Source organism: Oryctolagus cuniculus, chromosome 9 (assembly GCF_051225735.1).
Source record: "Oryctolagus cuniculus isolate XC-2025 breed Fujian yellow rabbit chromosome 9, ASM5122573v1, whole genome shotgun sequence".
In the NCBI taxonomy this organism is placed as follows: Eukaryota; Metazoa; Chordata; class Mammalia; order Lagomorpha; family Leporidae; genus Oryctolagus; species Oryctolagus cuniculus.
The window spans coordinates 17,096,317-17,119,898 of NC_142875.1; the positions used below are offsets into that span (position 1 = coordinate 17,096,317).

Below are 23,582 nucleotides of genomic sequence, written 5' to 3' on the forward strand. Positions count from 1 at the left end.
AATTTATACCATCAATAAAAGACTAATACCCAGTCCATATAGAGGAAGTTTAAACATCAGTAATAAAGCATCAAAGAATCACAAAGAATAATGTGCAAGAGATTAGACAATTTACACAAGAACTCAAGATAAGATGCTCTGCCTAACTGGTGATTTGAGATTTGCAAATAAAATGAAGGGAGATAGCAATCTGAATTCATCAAAGATGTTAAAAAGTCTCCTGACACCATGTTTTGGTGAAGCCATGGAGCATGGAAAATTCCTTACACACAGTGGATGGAGACATCCATCGATAGTCATTCTATGGTCTGAAAACCCAATCCTCATATTCATATGCTAACTCTATTTGGCAATGGGGCCTTTGGGAGGTGATTAGGAGTAGAGGAGATCATATGGAAGCCATGATAGCATAAGAGCTTCGTACAGTTATAAGAAAACATTAACTCCTTTTATCTGCATAGATTGCAATTATTTTTTTACTGACTTGCCATTTATACTCTTTTTTAAAATTTTATATATTATTTATTTTCATTTGCTTTGATAAGGAGAAAGAGACAGAGGGAGAGAATCTTCCATGTGCTGGTTCACTTCCCAGTTGGCCACAGTGACCAGGGCTGGGCCAGGCCAAAGCCAGGAGCCTGGATCTCCATCTAGATCTCCCACATGGATGGCAGGGATCAAAGCACTTGGGCCATCTTCTGCTGCTTTCCCAGGCCATTGGCAGGGAGCTGGATCAGAAGTGGAGCAGCGAGACTCAAATCAGTGCTTCTATGGGTTGCTGGAGTCTCAGGCAGCAGTTTAACCTGCTGTGACACTTTTCTTCATATCATTTTTGCCCTGAAAAAATTTATTTTTAGATAATCCATTTTGTCTTTAAATTTTTATCTACTTTGAGAGAGAGAGAGAGAGAGAGAGAGTTTGAGATTTCCCTATTGCCTATCCACTTATTTACTCACCAAGAAACAGCAACAGCTTGGGCTGGGCCAGGCTGAAACCAGGAGCTGGGAACTGAACCCGGGCCTCCCATGTGTCCACGTGTGTGGCGGGGACCCGCCTACCTGAGGCATCACCACTGCCTCCCTGGGTGCAGCCAGGACTTGAACCCAGGCACTCCTGGGATGCAGATGTCCTGAGCAGTATCTCAAGCATGCATTGTGCCAAATGCCCATCCCAGCTAATTGACTATCAGTTTTGTTCTCCATGATGTATGGGTTTACACCTTGTTTAGGAAGTCATCTCTAAGCCTTTTTTTTTTTTTTTTTTTTTTTTTTTTTGGACAGAGTGGATAGTGAGAGAGAGAGAGACAGAAAGGTCTTCCTTTGCCATTGGTTCACCCTCCAATGATTGCCGCGGCCGGCGCACTGCACTGATCCAAAGCCAGGAGCCAGGTGCTTCTCCTGGTCTCCCATGCAGGTGCAGGGCCCAAGGACTTGGGCCATCCTCCACTGCACTCCCGGGCCACAGCAGAGAGCTGGCCTGGAAGAGGGGCAACAGGGACAGAATCCGGCGCCCCGACTGGGACTAGAACCCGGTGTGCCAGCGCCGCAAGGCGGAGGATTAGCCTACTGAGCCGTGGCGCCGGCCTTAAGCCTAGACTATTACAAAGAAATCACCCATGTTTACTTCTAGGGCTTTTAGGGCTCATTTAAAAAAAAAAAAAAGCTTAAATCTTTGATCCTTATTGTTTTTATGCAAGGTGTGAAGCATGTATCAAAGTCTATCTTTTCCAAAAGATTAGCTACAACCTCGACACCATTTATTGAAGAATAGGCCCATTCTTCAGTAATTTGAAGTTCTGCCTTTATCATATGCTAAATGCCTTGTGTTTTTTCTACAATCAGACTCCATTGTGTTTTGCTGCTCAGATGATGCAGACTAATTACTTAAGGGTTAGAGTTTTATATAGCTCTTCTCCAAGCTGTCAGTTCACGTTCAGTCTCTTTCTATTGTGTCCAATCTTTGAGCATTTTTATCCTCTAAGCCTTCGAAATTCTTGGAGCTCTTGTTTCTGTAATCTATATTTGATTTAATGGATCAGAATGTTATTCCAGGATTAATGACATACATGACCAGCGATTTCTGATGATGGTGTGGCTCTTCCAGATGAGCCCATCCCTTGCATAAAAGGGTAACCCCGCTGTCCTGGGGGAAAGGCGACAGCAGTGCCCTGTTTTTTGTGGTTTTGCTTTCTAAAGCTTCACAGTTACTGTGGTTGACTATGGTCCCAAAATATTAAATGGAAAATTCCAGAAATAAGCAGTTCATAAGTTTTAAATAATCTTTGTATCAGTAGGTTGTTACAGTGGCTCTATTTTGTTGTTGTTGTTGTTTTTGACAGGCAGAGTGGATAGTGAGAGAGAAAGAGACAGAGACAGAGACAGAAAGAAAGGTCTTCCTTTTGCCATTGGTTCACCCTCCAGTGGCCGGCACGGCCGGTGCGCTGATCCGAAGGCAGGAGCCAGGTGCTTATCCTGGTCTCCCATGGGGTGCAGGGCCCAAGTACTTGGGCCATCCTCCACTGCACTCCCGGGCCATAGCAGAGAGCTGGCCTGGAAGAGGGGCAACCAGAACAGAATCCGGCACCCCGACCAGGACTAGAACCCGGTGTGCCAGTGCTGCAAGGCGGAGGATTAGCCTGTTGAGCCACAGCGCTCGCCATCTGTTTTGTTGTTAATCTCTTATCATGCCTAATTTATAAACTAGACTTTATCATAGGTATGTATGTTTGCAAATAAAAGAGTATATATAGGCCGGCGCCACAGCTCAATAGGCTAATCCTCCACCTAGCGGCGCCAGCACACTGGGTTCTAGTCCCGGTTGGGGCACTGGATTCTGTCCCGGTTGCCCCTCTTCCAGGCCAGCTCTCTGCTGTGGCCCGGGAAGGCAGTGGAGGATGGCCCAAGTGTTTGGTTCCTGCATCCCATGGGACACCAGGATAAGTACCTGCTCCTGCCATCGGATCAGCATGGTGCGCCGGCTGCAGCGCGCCAGCCGTGGCGGCCATTGGAGGGTGAACCAATGGCAAAAGGAAGACCTTTCTCTCTCTCTCTCTCTCACTATCCACTCTGCCTGTCAAAAAAAAGGGTTTGGTACTATCTTTGGTTTTAGGTATCTCTTGAGGGTCTTGCCCCATAGATAAGGGGATATGCGTGTATTTACCTTGGAATTATCTCTGTTGTCAGCAGAGTCACATGATGAGAATACTAAATTACAGAAAGCTAAGGCGAGCAAGGTCCTTATACTGTAAGACGATGCCTCTTGCAAGAACCCTTGGTGCTCAGTTTAGAACCACAGAAGTTGTTAGGTAGAGTGACTAGGCCCATGTCCCAGGGAGTAAAGGTCACTAGACTTTTGTTCTTTTCATGGATTTCAAGTCTCTGGGATAGAGAAAGGGGGAAGGGGGGGGGGGACTTGCCTTGGAGGCCGCTGACTCCAGAATGTTCCAGACCCAGCCTGTCAGAGGCTGGCCACTATTTTGCACAGCACTGTGCGGTAGAACCGTGGATGTCTGTGGCTTCTGTGCTGTGCTGTGTGCCAAGTCTGTTTGGCTGTGGGCACTGTGGGGACTGCTGGGGCATGTTATACCTCTCAACAGAGAGGAATACCATTCACTGCTACACATGGAGGGTGCCAAACAGCCCTGCACTTGAGGCTCCAAGAAACAGACACATTCCTTTTTTCTTCTTTGCTTTCAGAAATAACACAAATACACAGCACCATTTTTACAGGCTTTAGGAGTACAAGTCCATTGGCATTGTCGTTCAATTATCATCTATCGTCATAAGGTTTTCATCTTCCCAAATTGAAACTGCACCCACTAAACCATACTTTCCTATTCTCCCTCCCCCCACCCTTAACAACCAGTTTACTATTTAAAAAAATTTGACTACTGTGGATACTTCATTCAAGTGTAATCACACAGCCCCTGTCCTCTTGTGACTGGCTTATTTCACTTTTAATTTCCTCAAGATTCATCCTTGTGGCAAAATTTCCTTGCCCTTTAAGGTTGAGTAATAGTCCGTTGTGTAGATACATTGAATTTTGTATATCCATTCCAGAAATATATTCCATTCCAGAAATAACACTTTCGCATTTCATTTCCTCAAGTCAATTGGCATATATTCAGATGAATTTCATGTATGGGGGATAAATCTGAAATTGCTTATTTCTTCTCGTGTATTTCTTAGCTCTTTTGTTTACAGGAGTTGAACTGAACTGACAGGAGCAAGATTCTTTCTCCCTTATCTCTTGTAGATTACATTTTTGCGTAGAGTTGTGAGTGATGACATCAGTATACGTTAAGCAAGCCTTCCTGGTAGATAGATAAATGAGTTGTTGTTCTCATATAAACTATGACTGTGGCCATAAATTTATTCTATAATCAATAATACATACCCTGTACTGTCTTTAGCCTTTTAAGATCAGATATACTTTAAAAATCTGCTTATTGGGGTTGGCATTTGGTGCAGTGGTTAAGCCATTGCTTGGGATGCCCATATCCCATAACAGAGTGCCTGGGTTGGAGGTCTACTCCACTTCTGATCTAGCTTGCTTCTAATGCACACCCTGGGGAGCGGTGGGATGATGGCTCAAGTACTGACACCCAGGTGAGGACCCAGAGTTTCTGGCTCCTGGCTTCAGCCTGGCTTCAGCCCTGCTGTTGTGGGCATTGAGGGAGTGAATCAGCAGACAGCAGATCTTTCTCCCTATCTCTCTCTCTGTTGCTGTGTCTTCCAGATAAAAAGAAGTACATAAAATTTTTAAAAATCGCTTATCATAACCTAGGCAGTTTTTAAAAATTGATGCCTCTGATTGCAGACAGAGGGACTTTTCTTTGGTTCTGATTATAAAGTATGTAGGTTGAAGTAATGAAGTTTCTGCAAAACGGTCGCATGGCTGCCTATCAGCCTGCCCAACCTGGCTCTGGTGCCCACATTGCAGCCTATTCTGAGGCAACCGCTGGCACCTGCAGTCTGTCACTGTGCGTGCCTGGCCTTGTGGTGCTAGATTACCATCAACTGCATCACAAGCAGTGACTCAGTGACCTCGTTCCTTTCTTGCTGTGGGTGACTCTCACTTCTTATCTGAAGCTGGAGAGAGGAGCGGCCCCAAATAGGTTGAATTCATGAGTCTTAGCCAACTTCGGGTTTTTTTCCACTTTGATATTTACTATGTCTTTCCCTAAACTATGCTAAACTCTGTTATCTATATTATCTATAAACAGGTAACACCACATACCTCTCAGTGTTGTGAAGATGTAGTGAAAAGTATGGTTACCTATTCAACGAAGGGAAGGTATCGTGATTGAATGAAAATAACGATGTTCTGTCACATAATCACCTTATATGACACAACATTTGGTCTAATGCACAATTCTATAGTGATTCTAATTCCTTCGTAGGCTGCAATTTTTGTTACTTAATTTGCAAAACATTACTAAGAAACTTAACATCAGACATAACTTTAATAATAGTTGTTGTTTGAACATAGACTTAAACTTAAGCCTCTGTTAATCTGTATATTGTAATTTTAAGAATTCCAATTTTTTTAAAGTTAACTTGTTTTTATAAACTCATCTTAGAAAACTTGGAAAATAAAAGTAGGTTTCTTTTGATTTTTAGCCAGTCATAATCTCACAGTACAGAAATAATCACCATTGGGATCAGCATTGTGTTGCAGTAGGCTATGCTACTGCACGTGATACTGGCATCCCATACAGGTGAGTGCCAGGTCTAGTCCAATCCAGCTTCCCGATAATGCAGCTTGGAAAGCAGCAGTTGGTGATCCTAGTACTTGGACCCCTGCCTCCCACATGGGAGACCTGGATGGAATTCCAGGCTCCTGGCTTCAGCCTGGCCCAGACCTGGCTGTTGTGGCCGTTTGGGGAGTGAACCAGCAGATGGAAGATATCTCTGTGTCTCTCCTTGTCTCTCCCCTCTCCATAACTGCCTTTCAAATAGATTGATTTTTTTAAAGAAATAATCCTTGTTTTATAATACTTTCTCCCAATCTTAGTATCATACATTCCTGTACATAGTTGGGATCATGGTTTCATATCATGACATGAATATTTTCTGCTGGGCCCTGACACCAAGCCCTGACAAGAATCTTAGTGCCAGTAGTTTATTTGGCAGGCAATCTCAAGAAACAGAGGTAACTCAGTGGTGGATTTTATAGCATTGTAGTAAGTGACTTCAGCAGCCTCAGCTTTGGTGTCTGGAGCCACTCAGAAGCATAGGCTGCAGCCTTTCTTTCTTGAAACACTCTGTACTACTAGGACTCCACGTTTCCACCACCTGTCTCCTTTGATGGTTCCCTGCCAGGAAATGTCGGAGAGACTAATAGCTCAGTCTAAGGACTCTTCTCTGTTGTTTAAAAGAATTCATTTGAGAGGGGGCCTGCGCTGTGGCACAGTGGGTAGAGCCCCTGCCTGCAGTGCTGCCTCCCATATGGGCACAGGTTTGAGTCCTGGCTGCTCCACTTCTGATCCAGCTCTCTGCTATGGCCTGGGAAAGCAGTGGAAGATGGCCCAAGTCCTTGGGCCCCTGTACCCACATGGGAAGACCTGGAGGAAGCTCTGGCTGTTGCGACCATTTGGGGAGTGAACCAGTGGATAGAAGACCTTTCTCCCTCTCTGCCTTTGCCTCTCCATAAATCTGTCTTTCAAATAAATAAATCTTTAAAAAAAGAATTTATTTGAGAAGCAGAGAGAAAGAGAAACAGAAAGAGAGAGAGAAAGAGACAGAGAGAATGAAAGAGGGATGGAAGGAGGGAAGGAAAGGAAAGGGGAGGGGAGGGGAGGAGAAAGGGAGGGCAGGAGAGAGGGAGGGAGACAGAGACAGAGACAGATAGCCAGAGTTGACATCTACTGGCTCTCATCCTAAATGTTTGGGATAGTCAGGGCCAAAGCCGGAACTGGAAATTCAATCTGGGATTCCACCTGGGTGTCGGGGACCGCACTTGAGCTGTCACCACTGCCTCCCAGGGTCTACATCACTAGGAAGACAGAGTCAGAAAGTGGAGCTGGGCGTTGAGTCCAGGCACTCCGCTATGTTACAGGCTGTTCTTCACTGCCAGGCTAAAGGCCCACCTGTGACTCTTCTCTACTTAACATCTATACTCTCCTTCTCAATTTATGTTTTTGTTGTTGCTGCTGTGGTTGGTTGCATAGCAGGCTTTATTTTCCAGAGTAGTTTTAGGATTACTACAAAGTTGAGCAGAAAGTACAGTTCCCATCCACCCTTTGTCCCTACAAATGCACAACCTGCCCCACCACCTCCCCTGCCAGAAGGCTCCATTTGTCACAACAGAGAACCTGCACGTACACATCATTCTCACCCACAGTCTGCAGGTCATACTGGAGCACGTTCTTGGTGTCATGCATCTTGTGGGTTTGGACAATCATATGTCAACATGTGTCCACCCTTCTGTGTGGCACAGCATGATTTCACTGCCTTGACATCCTCTGTGTTACCCTGTTCCGGCCTCCATGGCCCTCAGTCCCCAGGAACCTCTGATCTTCTTACTGTCTCCATAGTTTTGCCCTTTTCAGAATGTCATATAGTTGGCTGCATGCAGGATGGAGCCTTTTCCTCTTGGCCTCAAGGCCATGGTTCTTATTACCATCTGCAAGTTGTTGCCTCCCCAGTGTTATCTCTGCTCACTTCCCTCTCTGGTCTGCTTCATGATCACCATCTGAGTGCGTTCCCCCTCCTCTCTGCCCCACAACTTCTTCCAGTTGTCTCATTGGAGCCTTTGCCTGTTGGTTCCCATTGCTGGAGGCACCTTGCTCCCAGTCAGCTCACTTGTGGTTCCCATGTTTTAGCCCAAGTCACTCCTCCTCTGAGTAGCCTTCCCTGACTACTCAATTTAAATCAGTACTTGCTGGTCACCTCGCAGTAGTCTCTGTTACAACCTATTCATTTTCCACATAGCCCTCATCACAACCTGAAATTATCTTGTTCATTTGCTTAGTTTACTGACCATTTCCCACGACTTGAATGTAAACACTTTGGGGAAGAGAAACTTATTTGTTATGTTTACAAGGTTATCCACCATGTGGTAGGGGTTCAAAAAGAACCTAGTCAAAAGTGACTCACTGTTTAATCAATCTGCTATTGCTGACCTTTTAGTTGTTTTCTAAACTGTACTGTACCAAGCATTGCTCTGATAAATTGATTTGTACCTAAATAAATTTGTGCACAAGTTTACACACAGCTATATTTTGAATTTTTTCTTGGTGATCTTGTAAGTGGAATTCCAACAAGTGACATTATTGATTCAAAGAGATTGAACTTTTTCTAAGGCTTTTATAAATATTGCTAATTTTTTTTCTGCAAAGGCTACTCTAGCTCCCAATTCACTAATAGTACAAATACTTTGCCTCCATTAGCACTGGATATATGTTTTTAAAAAATCCTTATTGATTTGCTGGGTAAGAACGGGTGTAGTTCTATTTCTTTGTTTTATTCCTTGGACTATTTTCTAGTAATTTCCTTTTTATTTATTATTAGTTTTCTAGATTTTGAGCCAAATGAAAGCAGAGCCTTCATCTCTTTAGGGACATCCTTTTCTGAAGTCAACTTTATCAACTTGTAGCAATTCTGGACAATTTACCTCAATAAAGTACTAGTTTCCCAAAAGACTGAGAGCAAATTATTTGTTACAATATTATCATATATTAAGGATGATCAAATAAAACTTACTGAGTAAAATTGGCTTTCTGAGCATTTTTGCTTAATTTTTACACCAGTGGCACTCCTCATAGTGTCATCCACAGATATGACTGAAGTCAAACATTAATTGTGGCAAAATTAATTTATTATTAAAAACAAAGTTGTGAAATCCAAGGATGACTTTTATAAATTACAGCACATTCAAGGTTATTTATGTAATATCAAGACCCTATTCATGTGCTTTCTTGAGTGAGAGAGAAGTTAATGGTGTAGAGGCCATCTATTGTTAAGGCAGCATTGTCTGTAGAAATGTAAAATGAAAAAAAAATTAAAAATGAGCCAGGTCTGTAATTTTAAATTTTAGTCACATAGTTTTAAGCCAAAGTATTATCATTTTAACCTCTAACCAATGTAAAAAAATCATTAATGAGACATTAAACTTTTCTTTTGGTACTATCTTTGAAATTAATGTCTGTTTTATACCCATAGCTGATCTCATTTGGGACTACATTTCATAAATGATTCTCTAAAAATCCTTATGTGGATAATGCTATTAAATTGGCTAGCACCAGGTTTTTGGTATTAGGACTTTTATGTGTACAAAGGAATAGATATTTCAATAACTGGAAGGGTGTATATTTCAATAACTGGAAGGGTGCTTTAGGTAGGCATCTTGGTTTGGGTTCCCATGGTAGCAGACCCTGAGACAGGATTAGAGTGAAAGCAGTTTATTTTGGAGGTGATCCCAGGGAGCACTTGTGGGGAGTGGAGAAATGAGACAGAGAAGGGAAGGAAGTCAACACAGGGTGTGTTTGCAAGTATGGACAACTGGCAGTATCCTGCTGGGCAACATGGGGAGACAGAACTATTCCAACTGAGAGGCAAGAGAGCAGGAGCACTTATAAGCCCACTCCCCATCTACCACCGTTGATTCCAGGACTTTCACTTGTCTTACATAGGGGCCCCTTGTGCTTCCATAGCCAGAAAAAGGCTCTTGAGTACAAAGACTCTGCTAATCAGGAAAACTGTTTTAGTCTTGGAGAGGTGCCCAGACATAGGAGGGAAAGTGACAGCTTTTCCTATATCAGGTCACATCATCCAAGTAGGAATCCTATTAACCTCTAGGATCCCAGTGATTTGATACCATTGTATTAGTCAGCTCCTTGACTGCTACCACAAAATACCTGAGGCAAACAACTCTACAAAGAGAAAAGGTCTATTTAGTTCACAGTTTGGTTCAAGTCCAAGATCAGGCAGCCCCCCTGGTCTAGCCTGTGTGAGGGCAACAGATGGCAATGGTAGAAGGTTTGTAGAGGAAGGATCACAAGGTGAGCCAGGAAGCGGGGAGAGAGAGAGAACAGAGACTGGGCCCAGTTCAGGCTTTAAAACAGCCTTCTTTTGAGTATTACCTTCCAAGGGCATGACCTGATAGCCTAAGGACTTCAGTAGGCCCACCTCTTAAATATCCTAATCAGTTGCCCTATTAGTAGCATTAACATACGACTTTGGACTTTGAAGTTCTGGATGAGTTTGGGAGCCAGATAGCATTCAAACCATAGCAGACACAAGGGTTCAAACATGTACTCCTTGCTCCTGGTCAATTCTTGGACCACAGTAGGAGTTTAATAAATATTTTCTGACTGTGGCTTTCTTTTGGGTACTTGCTTTATTCTTTCTGTATCTCCGTGTAAATGGGAGGCACAGTCACCGGCAGTTATCTGTCATATCCTTGTAGCTATGTGATCAAAAAGGAAACCGAGTTCTTCCCTTGCTAGCTCCAGGAAACAATTTCCAAGGAAGAAAGCCAGTTGGCCTGGCTGGCCCGTGAGTTTATCTCTGGTCCAATCATTTTGGGCATAGCCATGAGATGTTATGATTGGCTAGATTTGAGTTAGGTGCCAACCCCTGAGGTTACAGGAGTGGAGTCTATTATCAGAAGGTAAGACAGAGCAATTGTCCCCATATTGGGGACAATGGATACCTATGGGAATATGGTTACATTATGAATGCTATTTGTCCCATATATCTTATAGAAAAACGCTTGTGAACCTCTGTTTTCCTCACTGAACCATTGTATTTTTGCATTATTAGCTGTTATGAGTATTCCAGATTTAACAGTTGATACTTTGACTATTTGAGAATGGCTCTGTGGGCCAACTAGTTCAATAAACATTATAGGGAGCCCTTGCTCGGGGATAGCTCCTGCAGGAGATCCTAACAGATCAGATTAAAAATCAAAATGGAGTCACTCATGCTAATGTTCCATATCACCAAACAGAAACTGAGTGGTTATCTGACCTTCAGAGAAATCAGAAGAGAGAGATCTAAGAGTTAAATTTCCCAAGCAGGCTGGTTTCAACTGGTGTGGTAATTAAATTCCCTCTGCCTCCATTCTTAGACGGAAAAAAAAAAGTGACCTGAAGTAATGGGATGTTAAGCAATCAATTATTTTTCTATTGTTCTGTCTCCTTGTTCCCAATTCACAGGGAAAGTAACTTTGAAATGACCCTTCTGATTTTTGTTCTTTGTTTCTACTTATTTCAACTCTTCTTTGTCTACAAAACCAATCTCTTCTCCTTGGCTCATTGGAACACTTATTCTACTTAATGGGATATTAAGTATTGCCTTAATGTAGAATCACAAAAGAAAGCCAGTTAAGGTATTCACACTATATGGCTATAATTCTAATTCTGTTTTTGGATATTAGTAATTTATGCTGTGCAAAAGCATAATTTTTTTTTTGGCTTGGGAATGAGTTGTTGGTGTACGAGTGAATTTCTATCCTCTTCCTCACTATGTTGAGCCAGCTTCCACTGCACATCCATGAAAACATAGATAATGCAGATTTTCCCTTGAGCTTTTTGATACTCTCTCCTATTACAAAGGGCTGCAAACCTTGTAGGCAGAACACTATTCCCTACACTTCAGGTTTCTGAGTGGAGGACTTGGCCAGGGTACCACTCTTCTTGCTTTCTTACTGATCCCCCTCCTCAACTCCCGGGAGTTTAGAAGGTGGCACGAGGGTGCCTCAATGACTACTTCTGTTCCTCTCTTCTCTAAGCCTGCCTGCTTGCAGGGAAGATGCCCTGGTCTGCCCTCTGTCCATCCTATGGATGTCCCTTCTTGGTGGGGAGGGCTCTGGCAGTCTTCCTCTGCCAGGGTCCAGATGGGTGAAGTCTATTTTAGAGGTTGAGTATTAATATGAAGCTGTCTTGTCTTAGAATTCATCTGACCCACCTTTCATGAGCCATAGAGCTGACATCTTCATCTGTAGACTCCTGCATCTCTCTCTCAAATGGTTCTGAATTCAAGCAGAAAAAAACATGTTAACTCTTGAACATCACCCAATGTCCTCCAAAGAAAGTTAACTGCTAATCCTGTAAGGCTGCCAAAACACACACCAAACATCAGAGTAAGGGAAAAGGTTTATTGGAGAAAACCCAGCAGACTGGAGGGAAGGGGTGAGGAAGGAGAAGAGAGCGCGTGTCTGGGAAACAGGACCAGATATCCCTTTTCCAGGGGCCGGGTAGGGAGGTAGGAGTAGCGATGGGGGTGGAGCTTGACACTGGTGGTTGGGCCATGTGGCCACCTGGCTTCCAGCAATGGCGGTGGGGGCTAGGGCCTAGGATGGTGTCAGGGTGTAGATCATGTCATAGGTAAGACTGCACCATTTTCCTAACAAATGCTAGTTATCACAGTGGAGCTATCATAGAAGAATTATGGTTCTCAGTCAAAAGGCAGAAAATTGAAGGAAAGCTTCCTTCAACTTTTAACATGATTATTTATTACATATTATGGAGAAAATGTTTGAGTGACATTCACAAATTTCAGTCTCAAACATTCCCACTCATAATCACAAGCGTCAGAGTATTACAGTATTATATCTTAAAATTCTTGAATGCCTGAAGTCATTAAAGTGTCGCAATTAATGTGCCTGAACAAGTTGTTTATTCCTTCTTTGTAATGGTGACACCTGTTCTCAGTTACTCAAACTAGGAACTTCAGGACTATTATTGATATGTCCATCTTCTTACCTTGTTTTTGTAAACATCTGTTAATCAATGGCAATAACATTTTCAAGTAACTTATTATGTAAAAAAGAATTTATTTCAGAGAAAAAGAGAGCTAGCTCCCTATTGCTATTCCCTATTGTGTGTGTGGGACCTGGGACTCCATCCAGATCTGCCACGTGGGGGACACGAGCCCAGCTGTCTGAGGCATCACAGCTGCCTCTCAGGATCTGCAGACAGCCAGCTGGAGTCAGGAGCCAGAGCTGGGCATCGAACCCAGGTACTCTGATGTGGGATGCAGGCATCTTAACACTTAGGCTATCTGTTCCATCAGCAACCCGTTCTAATTGGAAATGGTGACGTCATCTCAAAGGGTCTTGCTGGTGTCTTTTCCTCTGCACAAGGCCACATCCTTGCCCTTCGTAAGCCATGAGCACACAGGGGTCTCCTGCCTCTTCCAGCCTTAGGTTAGATGACATTGTCCCTAACAACCTGGATCACCACCCTTCTAATAGACACGCCTCCTTCTTCGTGTTCTCTAGCACGTCACGCATCCACTTCCAACACATACATATACATAGTCAGCTCTGCCTCGTCCAGGGCTTCTCAACCATGGCCGCTCGTTAGAATCCCTGAGCGAGGGAGCTCAGGACCAAAAGCACCCACCCCACTGCTGTGCCTGCCTTCCCAGCATGTACACACTAAACAGAACAGGATGGTAGCCTCTTGGAGCAAATATTTGTCAATGACGACAAGATCTAGATTTCCACGACAAGATCTAGGTTTAGATAAAAACAAGCTAGAAAGAACTCCATGAAGACCGCCCTGGGCCTTCACTGTAACTCATGTATAAAGGCTACCTTCGTTCCTTGGAGATAACGCGTTAAGGACATAAAATACCCCTAGACTGCGAGACCTCAGTGGCTTGGTTTCTCTACTAGTCCCTCTGATCGTACTATTTGGAGCTTCTATTTTCTTAAAGAAAACTTCACTTCTACTATCACCATTGTGTCTGGTCTTACAAATTATGACTGACACCAAGACACAAACTGGGACTCAGCTCAGCAATGTGCCTGCAATACTAGAAGCTTCGTAAAAATTTTTTTTTTTTACCCATTCCCAGGTCCCACCACAGACTAAGGGAATCAGACTTTCTACACTGAAAACAATTCAAGAGCAAAATGCATGCTTGTTTATCTGCCTATCTTCAGGTAGCACATAGTAGGTATGATACAAATATCTAAAATTTATTGAACCTTTAAGACACTATAACAGCTTTCATGGTAGAATTCACATATTGTACAATTCAACTTTTTTTTTTTTGTATTTTGTATTTTGCTTGGCATATCCACAGAGTTTTGTAACCATCTTAACAATCTAATTTAGGACACTTCCATCACCCTTGGAAGAATCCCTGTACCCACTAGCAGTGACTCCCATTTCTCCAGCTTCCCCCTTAGGCAAACATGAGTCTACTTTCCCTTTCTACAGATTTACATGTTCTAGAAACTTCCTAGGAATGAAACCAAACGGCATATGATATTTTGTGATTAGCTTGTTTGACTTCATGTAATAATTTCAACATTCATCCATGTTGTAAACTGATCAGTAATTCATCCCTTTTTATGAGTTGCCCAATAATAACCCATACCATGGCCACATTATGTGCTCGTTATCCATTCATCTGTTGATGGACACTTTTTTTCCCCCCACTTTTGGGCCTTTTACAAATAGTGCTGTTATAATATTTATATGCAAGTTTTCGTGTGGATGTAAGTTTTCATTTCTCTTGGGCATGCCCTGAGGAGTGGAATGCTGAGTCACACAATGCTCTTTAACTTTTCAGAGAACTGCTGGATTCTTCCACTGGGGCTAAACCATTTCACATTACTGTCAACGGCCACTGGAATGTTCCAATTTTTCCACACTCTCCAACACTTGTTATTGTCAGTCTTTTCGGTTAGAAAACTGAGTCATTGAATGTTGTCACACAGATGCAAGCTCAGTGCCAGGACTAGTTGTCACATATCCAGAAGGCACTTACTAAACATTTGTTGAAGGAATGGTGTTGTATGTTGCCCTTTTATGAGGGCATTCACAAACGATGAGGCTCACATAATGCCCTGAAGTGAAAGAGTGGAAATTTGGATCCCCATTTTAGATCTGACAAAAAATAAGGGTCAGAGGACAAAGAAAATTCTAGACCTCTGGTCCCTGTCCCCACATCCAGTCCTCTCTACAGTCAGACGAGGTTTCTCAGTACCTCTTCTAAATGCCACATTAATGTTCAGAGAAGAATGTTAAGTTTCAGGAGATCAAAGTTTAAAAAAAATAAACAACTCAGCAGAAGCTGAAAGGCCCGAGTGCTTGGCAGTTTGGAGACTTCTAATTATGGTTCTGACATAGTTGTGGGGAGCAGAGAGCGCAGCCTGGAACAGTCTGACAAGGAAAGTGACAGGCTGCTAACTTTAGCTAACTCTTGAGCTTTGAAGTACAACTGGGAGCTGAGCATTTTCCAGGCTAGAAAATTTGGAGAGCTTGAAAGAACACTGTAAATCAGGTGAAGGCAGACTGTTTGGTATATAAATTGCATTATCTGAGAGAGACAACATGAAAAAGCCAGGTGAGTGAATGATCAGTTTTCTTACAATATTCAAATTAAAATACTGTCTTCCTTTGTGATAGAAATTCTCATTGTATATCAAGAAAATAGTACAGTATAATCCCATCATCCATTTTTTTTTGGCCAAAGAAATGAACATTTTACCATTCTTATGTGCTTGACTTCGAAGGAAGTGCTCGTACACAGTAAAGCCAGTTTTAGGGGTGGGCATCTGACCTGATGAGACGCTCACGTCCCACCGTCCCACTCTGGAGGGCTTGGGTTCGATGCCTGCTTCTAACTCCTGGCTCTGGTTTCCTGCCTTTGCAGACCCTGGGAGGCAGCAGTGATGCCTGTATGGTTGGTTTTTTGCCAGGCCCATGGGTGATCTGGATTGACTTTCAGGCTCCCTGCATCGACCTGGCCCAGCTCATCTTTGCAGGCATGTGTGTGTGCTGGGGGGGGGGGGGTGGTGTTGGGTGAGCCCTCCAGATAGGAACTCTCAAATAAATAAAATGCTATTACTAACAAGACCATTTCAGTAAACACATGTAGGAAATGATTATAGTAATAAAAAATGATCTTGTTACAAGCACCATGAATGTGCGACCTTGGTCTTAGGGGATTAAGATGAAGACAGGTAGAAGAGCTGGTGAGGTGGCCAAATACCTGCAAACTCTGAGGGTACTTCAGAAAGTTTGTGAAAATCAAATTAAAAAATATTTTGGTGCAAAAATTTTGACTCGTACATATGAGGAATCTTTAGAAACTTTATGGAGAATGCATATTATGAAAAAGGATGGATTGGGGCTGCTGCTGTGATATAGTGGGCAATGCTGCCATCTGCAGCGCCAGCATCCCATAGGGACACTGGTTCAAGTCCCGACTGCTCTACTTCTGATCCATCTCCCTGCTAATGTGCCTGGGAAAGTAGCAGAAGATGGCCCGGAGCCCATGTGGGAGACCCGGAGGGAATTCCAGGTTCCCAGCTTTGGCCTGGCCCAGCATCTCTCTCTATGCCTCTGGCTCTCCTGTGACTCTGACTTCCAAATAAGTAAATAAACCTTTAAAGAAAAACAAAGTAATTGAGAGAGAGAGAGAGAAACAGCGCACTCAACATCTGCTGGTTCACTCACCAAATGCCCCCAAGGGCCAAGGCTCCTGGGAACTAAATTCAGGTTTTACAAGTGGGTGGCAGGAACCCAGCAACTTGAACCTCTTAGCGTCTGCATTAACTGGAAGCTGGAGTGAGGAACAGGAGCCCTAAAATGAACCCAGCATCTGGTGTGAACTATGGGCATCTTAACCACCAGGTCAAAAGTGCGCCCATCTAAGAACTTTTTGGAATAGCTTCGAACGGGTGTGGGTCCAAAAGCTTGGACCAAGATTTTGTTCGTGGCTCCTACAAACATGAATTTATTCCCATAGTATTCAGGGTGCCACTTTCCCGCGAGTCAGAACATTTTCCGGGACACTGTAAAATAGACTACTTTCTCCACCAGGGCGTTGTCAGAGTTTAAGGGAGGAAAGATACGCACAACCGGGCATATCTGGTGTTGGGCAACCTTTTGCCACAGGCACTGTGCTGGGCGCGATCAAAGAAAGAAATCAGCCCTGTGCAGATCCGAGTGGGTGGCTACAAGCTCCCCGGGGTCCGCACGCAGCACCGTGCAGCAGGCGGGATGCCAAGAGCCCGCCCTCGCCGAAAATGCCCATTCTCCTTTCCAATGATCTGAGTCCTTCCAATCTCACGTTAACCAGCTGGCCTTAGCTCTTGCAGCTCTACCGAGATAATCTGAGCTAAAGCCTGCTGCTGTTGCGAGGTCGAATGCTTGGCCGGCAGGTTGGAGAACCTCCCAGGGCAGCGCGCCCAAGGGGCTGGCCTCCGAGGACACCTGGCAGCTTGCTCCAACCTACGGAAGCCCGCTGCCCAGGGGGCGCTTCCGAGCAGCAGAGGCGGGCAGAGCCGGGCGCCTCCTCTCCACCCCCTCCACCCTCCGAGCCGGGTGCCTCGGCGCTGGGCTTCAACTTCTGCAAAGTTCGCAGCCGGGGCTGGGCACGTGGGTGCCTGTGCGTGGGGCCCCGCACGCCGCGTGGTCCGCGGAACTCCTGCATCCTCCGCGCCTGCCGGCCCGCGCCCCGCACCCGTGCGCAGCCGCCGCCGCCGCGTCTCGCAGTCGCGTCACCCCACCGCCCCCGGCCGCACTCGCACGCGACGCTCGGCTGCCCCGCTCCAGGCGCGGGCGGCGGCGTAGCGGGAGCCCCGAGGCGGCTCGGGAGGCGGGGACGGGGCGTGCCGCCGGCTCCCCGTTCCCGGAAGCAGCTGGTTCCCGGGCTCTCGCCGAGCGGACTGGCGCGGCCGCAGCGCCAGCATCCGCACCGGCGCCGCTAGGAGCAGCGCGCCTCAGGCCCGCGCCCGCCTCAGCCGGCACGATGCAGCCGGTGCACTCGGAGGTGAAGCCTAACCCGCTGCAGGACGCCAACCTCTGCTCGCGCGTGTTCTTCTGGTGAGCCCCCTGCTGCTGCCGCCGCACCCCGAGGACCAAGGGGGGCCCTTGCCCTGTGCGCTCGGGCTCCCCGGGCCGGCCGCGTGCTCCCCGCCTGCGCCTCAGCGCGCCGCGAGTGGAGACCCGGGGACCTGGGGGCGGTGCGCGGGGTCCGCCGCTGGTCGCTTGGGGCCGCGCCAGCCTGCGGTGCTGTGGGACCACGGTGGGAGCGGCGAAGAGGAGGTGGGCGGGCGGGGACCCAGGGCTGCCTAAGAGGGACCAGTGGCCGGCGGGAGGAGGTCAGGACCCCCACACTCCCGCCCACCGCCCAGGGCTTCGCAGCGCCCCCGAGGCCAGACTGCACCCTTTTTTCTTTCCAAGTAAGCAGCTTGCGAACGGCTTCCTTGATCTCATCGCAGCCGAAACCTAGTGAGTGTCCTGGACTAGTGCCACCTCCCAGTCGCGTCCCCACCCCTTCCGATGTCTCTTAGTGACTGCTGGGTCCGGCGCCGCCGGGCTCCCGCCGCTTGTGGCTGGGTAGCTTTGGGGCCAGGTGTCCCTTTCTGCCTGTCCGCGCGTGGTGGTACCCACTTAGGGCCGCTCTCACGTGGGTGAAAAAGCACCCCATGATTTTCTCTTGATGACTTGGGGATACCTTTTTCAAACGAGATCTGCTTCCACGATGTGCACACGCAGCTGGATGCTGTCCTTTGCCTGTGGGACATATTTTCACTGCCACCGTTGAGGACTGGGTTGGGGGGTGGAGGGGAGGCTGAAATCTGCGAGCCTTCCCGGAGTTCCCTGGCCTTCTGGGAGGCACGGTGCTGCAGGTGACAGACCAGCCACTGGAGGGGGCTTTGAAATGGGGAGGGGACAGGTGCACCCTTCCTGGTGCCAGGAAGCCCCGCGGCTCAGAGCCTGGGAGAGGTGACACTTCAGTCTGCTGGCCTGGACCACCCAGGTGGGCCCACACCTTGGGCGTTTCTCACTCTCGGTCTTTTGTCTCTTAGTCTCTGCCCTTTTCTGGTAATTCCCCCCTTTTTAATGGAAAACCGTAGGGGATCCCGAGAGGATGAGTCATCCCCTCTAGTTTTAATTGTGGGGCATTCATTGTGAGTGCTTAGCTTTCTTGGCAGCTTGGTGGCCCTTCAGGAGGGAGCAGCTTGGGGAGGAAGGAATATGGGTGTGGCTCCAGGTAGGGCGGAGAATTCCCAGGGCACTTTCAGTTTGGGATTTGCAAAATGTAGGTGCGGGGAAGTGGGAAGGTGAGGACTTACCGTGGGTGACTTGGGTGGGCACCCTTTAATCACCTTCCTGGCAAGAGAGGAAGGGGCTGTGACTTCTGCTTTGAAGATTGTCTGCCTGGGAGTACAGTGGTTCAGCAGGATCCCAGCCGGCCAGCTTGGCTCCGGATCTGTGTTCGAAGCTGGAGTTCCGCTGCCGCTTGAGCTCTTGCAGGCTGGGGTTTCTCTCAGGAGGTTCTTGAAGTTCCTGCTATTAGGAGATGGTGATTTGGGGCAGCTGTTTCCAAACTGTAGCGCTCAGAGCCGCCTGGCTCCATCCGTATCACCTGGGAGCTTCGTGGAGGTGCAGCTCCTCGGGCGCCCACTCCAGACCGATTCAGCCAAGTTAGAAACGCTGGGGTGTGTTGGGGGTGCCGGCCGTGCTCCCAGGGGTGCTGACGGGAGCTGAGGGTGGCTCAGGGCTTTCAGCTGCTCCTGCTCTTTGCACTGCCATTCCCTTCCGTAATTTTAAAAGAGGGACATGACTTTGTGAAGTCAGCTGGGGGTGATGCTGCCCACCCTGTATGAACTTAGCTTCTGCAGTTGCAGGAGTGTTGAAGTGTGAATGCCTTGTGTGCATCTCCCGCTGTAAACAGTAAAGTTGAAATAAACCCAGCCCGGAAGTAGCCCTCTGGAGTCAAGGCCCCCCTGGTACAGAAAAGCTGACTTGTTCACCTTGTTTGGTGTTTGTTTTTCTTTCCAGTGTCACCAGCTTTGTCCACCTGTGCGTTGGCAGCTGCCGGCCCAGGTGATGCCAATCAATAATCGCTAGCTTACCACCTTGCGAATCCCAGTTCATCGCACAGTGTGGATTTGAGACATATGTTACCGTAATTGATAACTGTTGTGGGTTTTATTTCTGTTTCTGCACGAAATTTAAAACTATAGGAACAGGAAAGGAATAAGGAATATTTGTTTCTGTTATCTATTTGTTTATTGTATTATTTACTTTTTATTTATTGTGTTATCTATTTATTGTGTTGCTTATTCTATGAGCCAGGCCACCTGCTGATATTTTTGTTATTTCTCCCCAAATGGCCACAATGGCTGGAGCTGGGCCGATCTGGAGCCAGGAGCTTCTTCTGGGTCTCCCACACAGGTGCAGGGACCCAAGGCCTTGGGCCATCTTTTACTGCTTTCCTAGGCCATAGCAGAGAGCTGACTGGGAAGTGGAGCAGCCTGGGCTTGAACCAGCACCCATATGGATGCTAGCACTGCAAACAGCGGCTTTACCCGCTATGCCACAGCACCAGCCTCTCCACCCCAATTTCTTTTTAATTTTCCGTGGTTTAGCATGTATTTGTGGCTTTAAATAATCCTCAAAACATATTTAATGATTATAATTTATGCTGTCTTCACCATTGTTGAACAGTTACTTTCCAGTACTGATGTAATGCGTATCCATTGTGTGCATACCATATATTTTGGCACACTTTTCTTTGTTTTCTGTCCCCAGCAGTAGAGTTACTGGTGAGAGGTGGAACTAGAGGCATGTGTTTGGAACAGTGCTTAAAACTCCCAGTTGGGCGCCCACATTCTGTGTCCAAGTGGCTGGACCTAGTGACTTCTGGGCCAGCCTCTCGCTAATCTGCACTCTGCCAGGCAGCAGGACATGACTCAAGAGGTTGGTTTCCTACTTCCCACGTGGGAGATCTGGACGGAGTCCTGGCTTGTGGATTCAGACTGGCCCATTGCTGGCGGTTGTGGGCATGTGGGGAGTGAACCAGCAGATGGACTGTTTCTCGCCATCTTTCCTTCTCATGTCTCTTTCTTTGCCTTTTAAATAAAATGAAAAAAAAAAAAGTTGAATCATTTTTCAACAGGACTGGACCAGTTTTCTTTTTTTAAAGATTTACTTATTTATTTATTTGCAAATCAGAGTTAGAGAGAGAGAGGGAGAGACACACAGAGTGAGATCTTCCACCTGCTGGTACACTCCCCAAAAAGGCTGCAACAGCCAGGGCTGGGCCAGGAGCTTCATCCAGGTCTCCCACGTGGGTGCAGGGGCCCAGGCATTTTGACCATCTTCTACTGCTTTCCCAGGTGCGTCAGCAGGGAGCCGGGTAGGAAGTAGAGCAGCTGGGATTCAAACCAGGGCCCATATGGTGAGCTGGTGCTGCAGGTGGTGGCCTGACCCTCTGTGCTACAGCACCGCCCTCAGTTTGCCCTCTTACTAGCAACTTGTGTACTTATTTTGTTGTCAATTTTGAGTACTGAATTAAAAAAAACATTGTTTTCAAGCAGTTTTATTTTGATTTTATGTGATTATTGAAGTTTTTAAAGGTCTGTTGAGCATTTATTTACATTTCTTTGTCTTAATAGAGTCTGCATTTTTTTCTGATGCAGTTATGTTTTTGAAATAACTTGTATTTCTCACAGTGTGCTTCCCGGATTTTCACGTCTGAATTTTGTTCAGAAGTTTCACATTTGTGTATTGTTAATTGTATTGATATTTTCGTTTTGTTTTTTTCCTGTCTTAATTTCTTTTAAAGATTTACTTATTTATTTCCAAAGCAGAGTGTCAGAGATCTTCCATTTGCTGGTTCATTCTGCGGATGGCCACAATAGCGGGGGCTGGGCCAGGCCGAAGCTGGGAGCCTGTAACTCCATCCAGGTCCTCCCACGTGTGTGGCAGGGAACCAAGGACTTGCGTCACCATTTGCTGTCTCCCAGGATACACATCAGCAGGCAGCTGGATGCAAAGCTGAGGAGCCAGGACTCTGGAACCAGGCACTCTGATAGAGGATATCAGTGTCCCAAGCTGTGGCTTCACCTGCACCACAACTCACACCCCTTCCTTAGGTCTTTATATATATATACACACACACACCCATACACATATGTACATACATAGGCTATATTAAATATAAATATAATTATGTTAAATCTATTATATATTTAATCCCAAGATCACCTCAATCTGGATGCATTGTCTTCTAGCTTTTGTTTCATTTCTAACCATAAAGGCTGCTAGAATTTTTTTTTTTTTTTTTTTGGTATTTGATATGGTAGGCCCCATTTCTTATGAAACAGCTTGTTTTCCCATCATCGTTTCTTGAATAATTCTTCCATTTCCCTGTTGTTGGAAATCAGTGGCACAGCGTAGAACTCTGCCCAGCTGGGCATGCGATTGTGAGATCGTCCCCTCCCCTGCTGCTCAGTGAGCCCCTCTGTGAGCCCCGCATTCCTTACCCTGGCCAGGGCCAGGTTAGCAGCAGGTTGGAGGTCAGTAGCCACAGATCTTTCCTCGGAGGTGGGCGCTGAGCAGAGGCCTCTGGCCCAGTGGGTGGACAAGTCCTCGTCCCCTGTTGCTGGCTGGGCCAGTGGGAGAAAGGTCATGTGACAAAGCCAGGCTGTTGTGAAAGCTGCTCCTGGGGACACCACGGGCTCTCTGGAGATGGTCTGGGAGACAGCTGATGATGCAGAGCGGCAAGGCCAAGGCTGGGAGCAGATGGCGGCTGGGAGAGGCCCTCGGGCAGAGCGTAGAAATGTTTATATGTATTTAAGATTTATTTTCTTTATTGTGAGAGGCAGAGTGACAGAGGGAGGGAGGGACAGAGAAAGACATCTTCCGTCTGCTGGTTCATTACTCCCACCATCTCCCGCAGGCTGCAGGTGGCAGCTTACCCTGTTATGCCACAATTCCAGCCCCGGAAATGTTAACTTCTAAATCATGCCCTTTTTTTTTTTTTTTTTTTGGTACCATCTTCAGAATACCTCTTCTATGCCTGTCTGTTACTGTCTTTATTAACAATCAGAAATTCAGATATGGTAGATGGAGACTGGGGCTTAGCTTTCCAGGGCACTTTCTCTGGTCCCTTTGTTCAGAGCACCCGGTTTGGAGGCAGTTTTATAGGAGGCTCACAGCTCCAGCAAGCTGTGCGATGCACCTAAGATGTATTGAACTTTACTACTGATTGTCTGCAGTGAAGTCAGCTGTGTCATGCATCTTATGACTTTCTTGCCTGTGTTTTCTTGATTTTTCTTTCTTTGCCTTTATCCTTAAGGCCCAGCATCTCATCAGCATGCACGTGTTAACTGATACATCAAGCAGTGAGTTTGTCTTTCTGAGTCTTCCTGTGGCTCCCCTCTGGGAGGTGGCTCTCCCAGGCTGTTCCCCTGTGTCTTCCCACGTGGGGTGTGGAGCCTGAGGCACCGTGCATGAGGCCAGCCTTCCTCCTGCTCCTTACTGAAGCGTGAGCGCTTCAGTCCACTGATTCACTCCCTGATTGTCCACAGAAACCTGGGCTGGGCCAGCCAAAGGTAGGAGCACAGAACTCCAACCAGGTGTCCCATGTGGGTGGCAGGAACCAGGTATTCTGCCAGCTCCCAGAATGTGCATCAGCAGGAAGCTGGGTCAGAAGTAGAGCAGACAGGACGTGAACCAGCACTCTGATGTGGGATGCTGGCATCCCAAGCAGCAGATGGACCCCCTGAGCCTCAGTGCCTGCCCTGGAATCGGCATGTTAACAGCTGCTTCAGACTATGTATACAGACAGCAGCTGGTCCATTGAGCTAATGATACT

General features: G+C 46.4%; 1 protein-coding gene and 1 long non-coding RNA gene across 3 annotated transcripts in view; one reads left to right on the forward strand and one right to left on the reverse strand.

The window, feature by feature from the left end:
• Positions 1–8,803: 8,803 nt before the first annotated feature.
• LOC149124521 (uncharacterized) lies at positions 8,804–20,883 on the reverse strand. The gene is made up of 3 exons (XR_016212766.1): positions 19,051–20,883; positions 11,913–11,976; positions 8,804–8,976 (listed from the first exon to the last, which is right to left on the reverse strand). It is a non-coding gene; the product is annotated as an uncharacterized LOC149124521 (long non-coding RNA).
• ABCC4 (ATP binding cassette subfamily C member 4 (PEL blood group)) overlaps positions 17,229–23,582 on the forward strand; it is a 269,575-nt gene continuing 263,221 nt past the window's right edge. Inside the window, exon 1 of one of the 2 annotated variants that reach the window (XM_002713003.6) lies at positions 17,229–17,794. In XM_002713003.6, coding sequence (XP_002713049.1) covers positions 17,721–17,794 — 74 coding nt within the window. In that variant the 5' untranslated portion in view covers positions 17,229–17,720. The remainder of the gene's footprint in view (positions 17,795–23,582) is intronic. The other variant, XM_051850536.3, reaches the window with a different exon arrangement.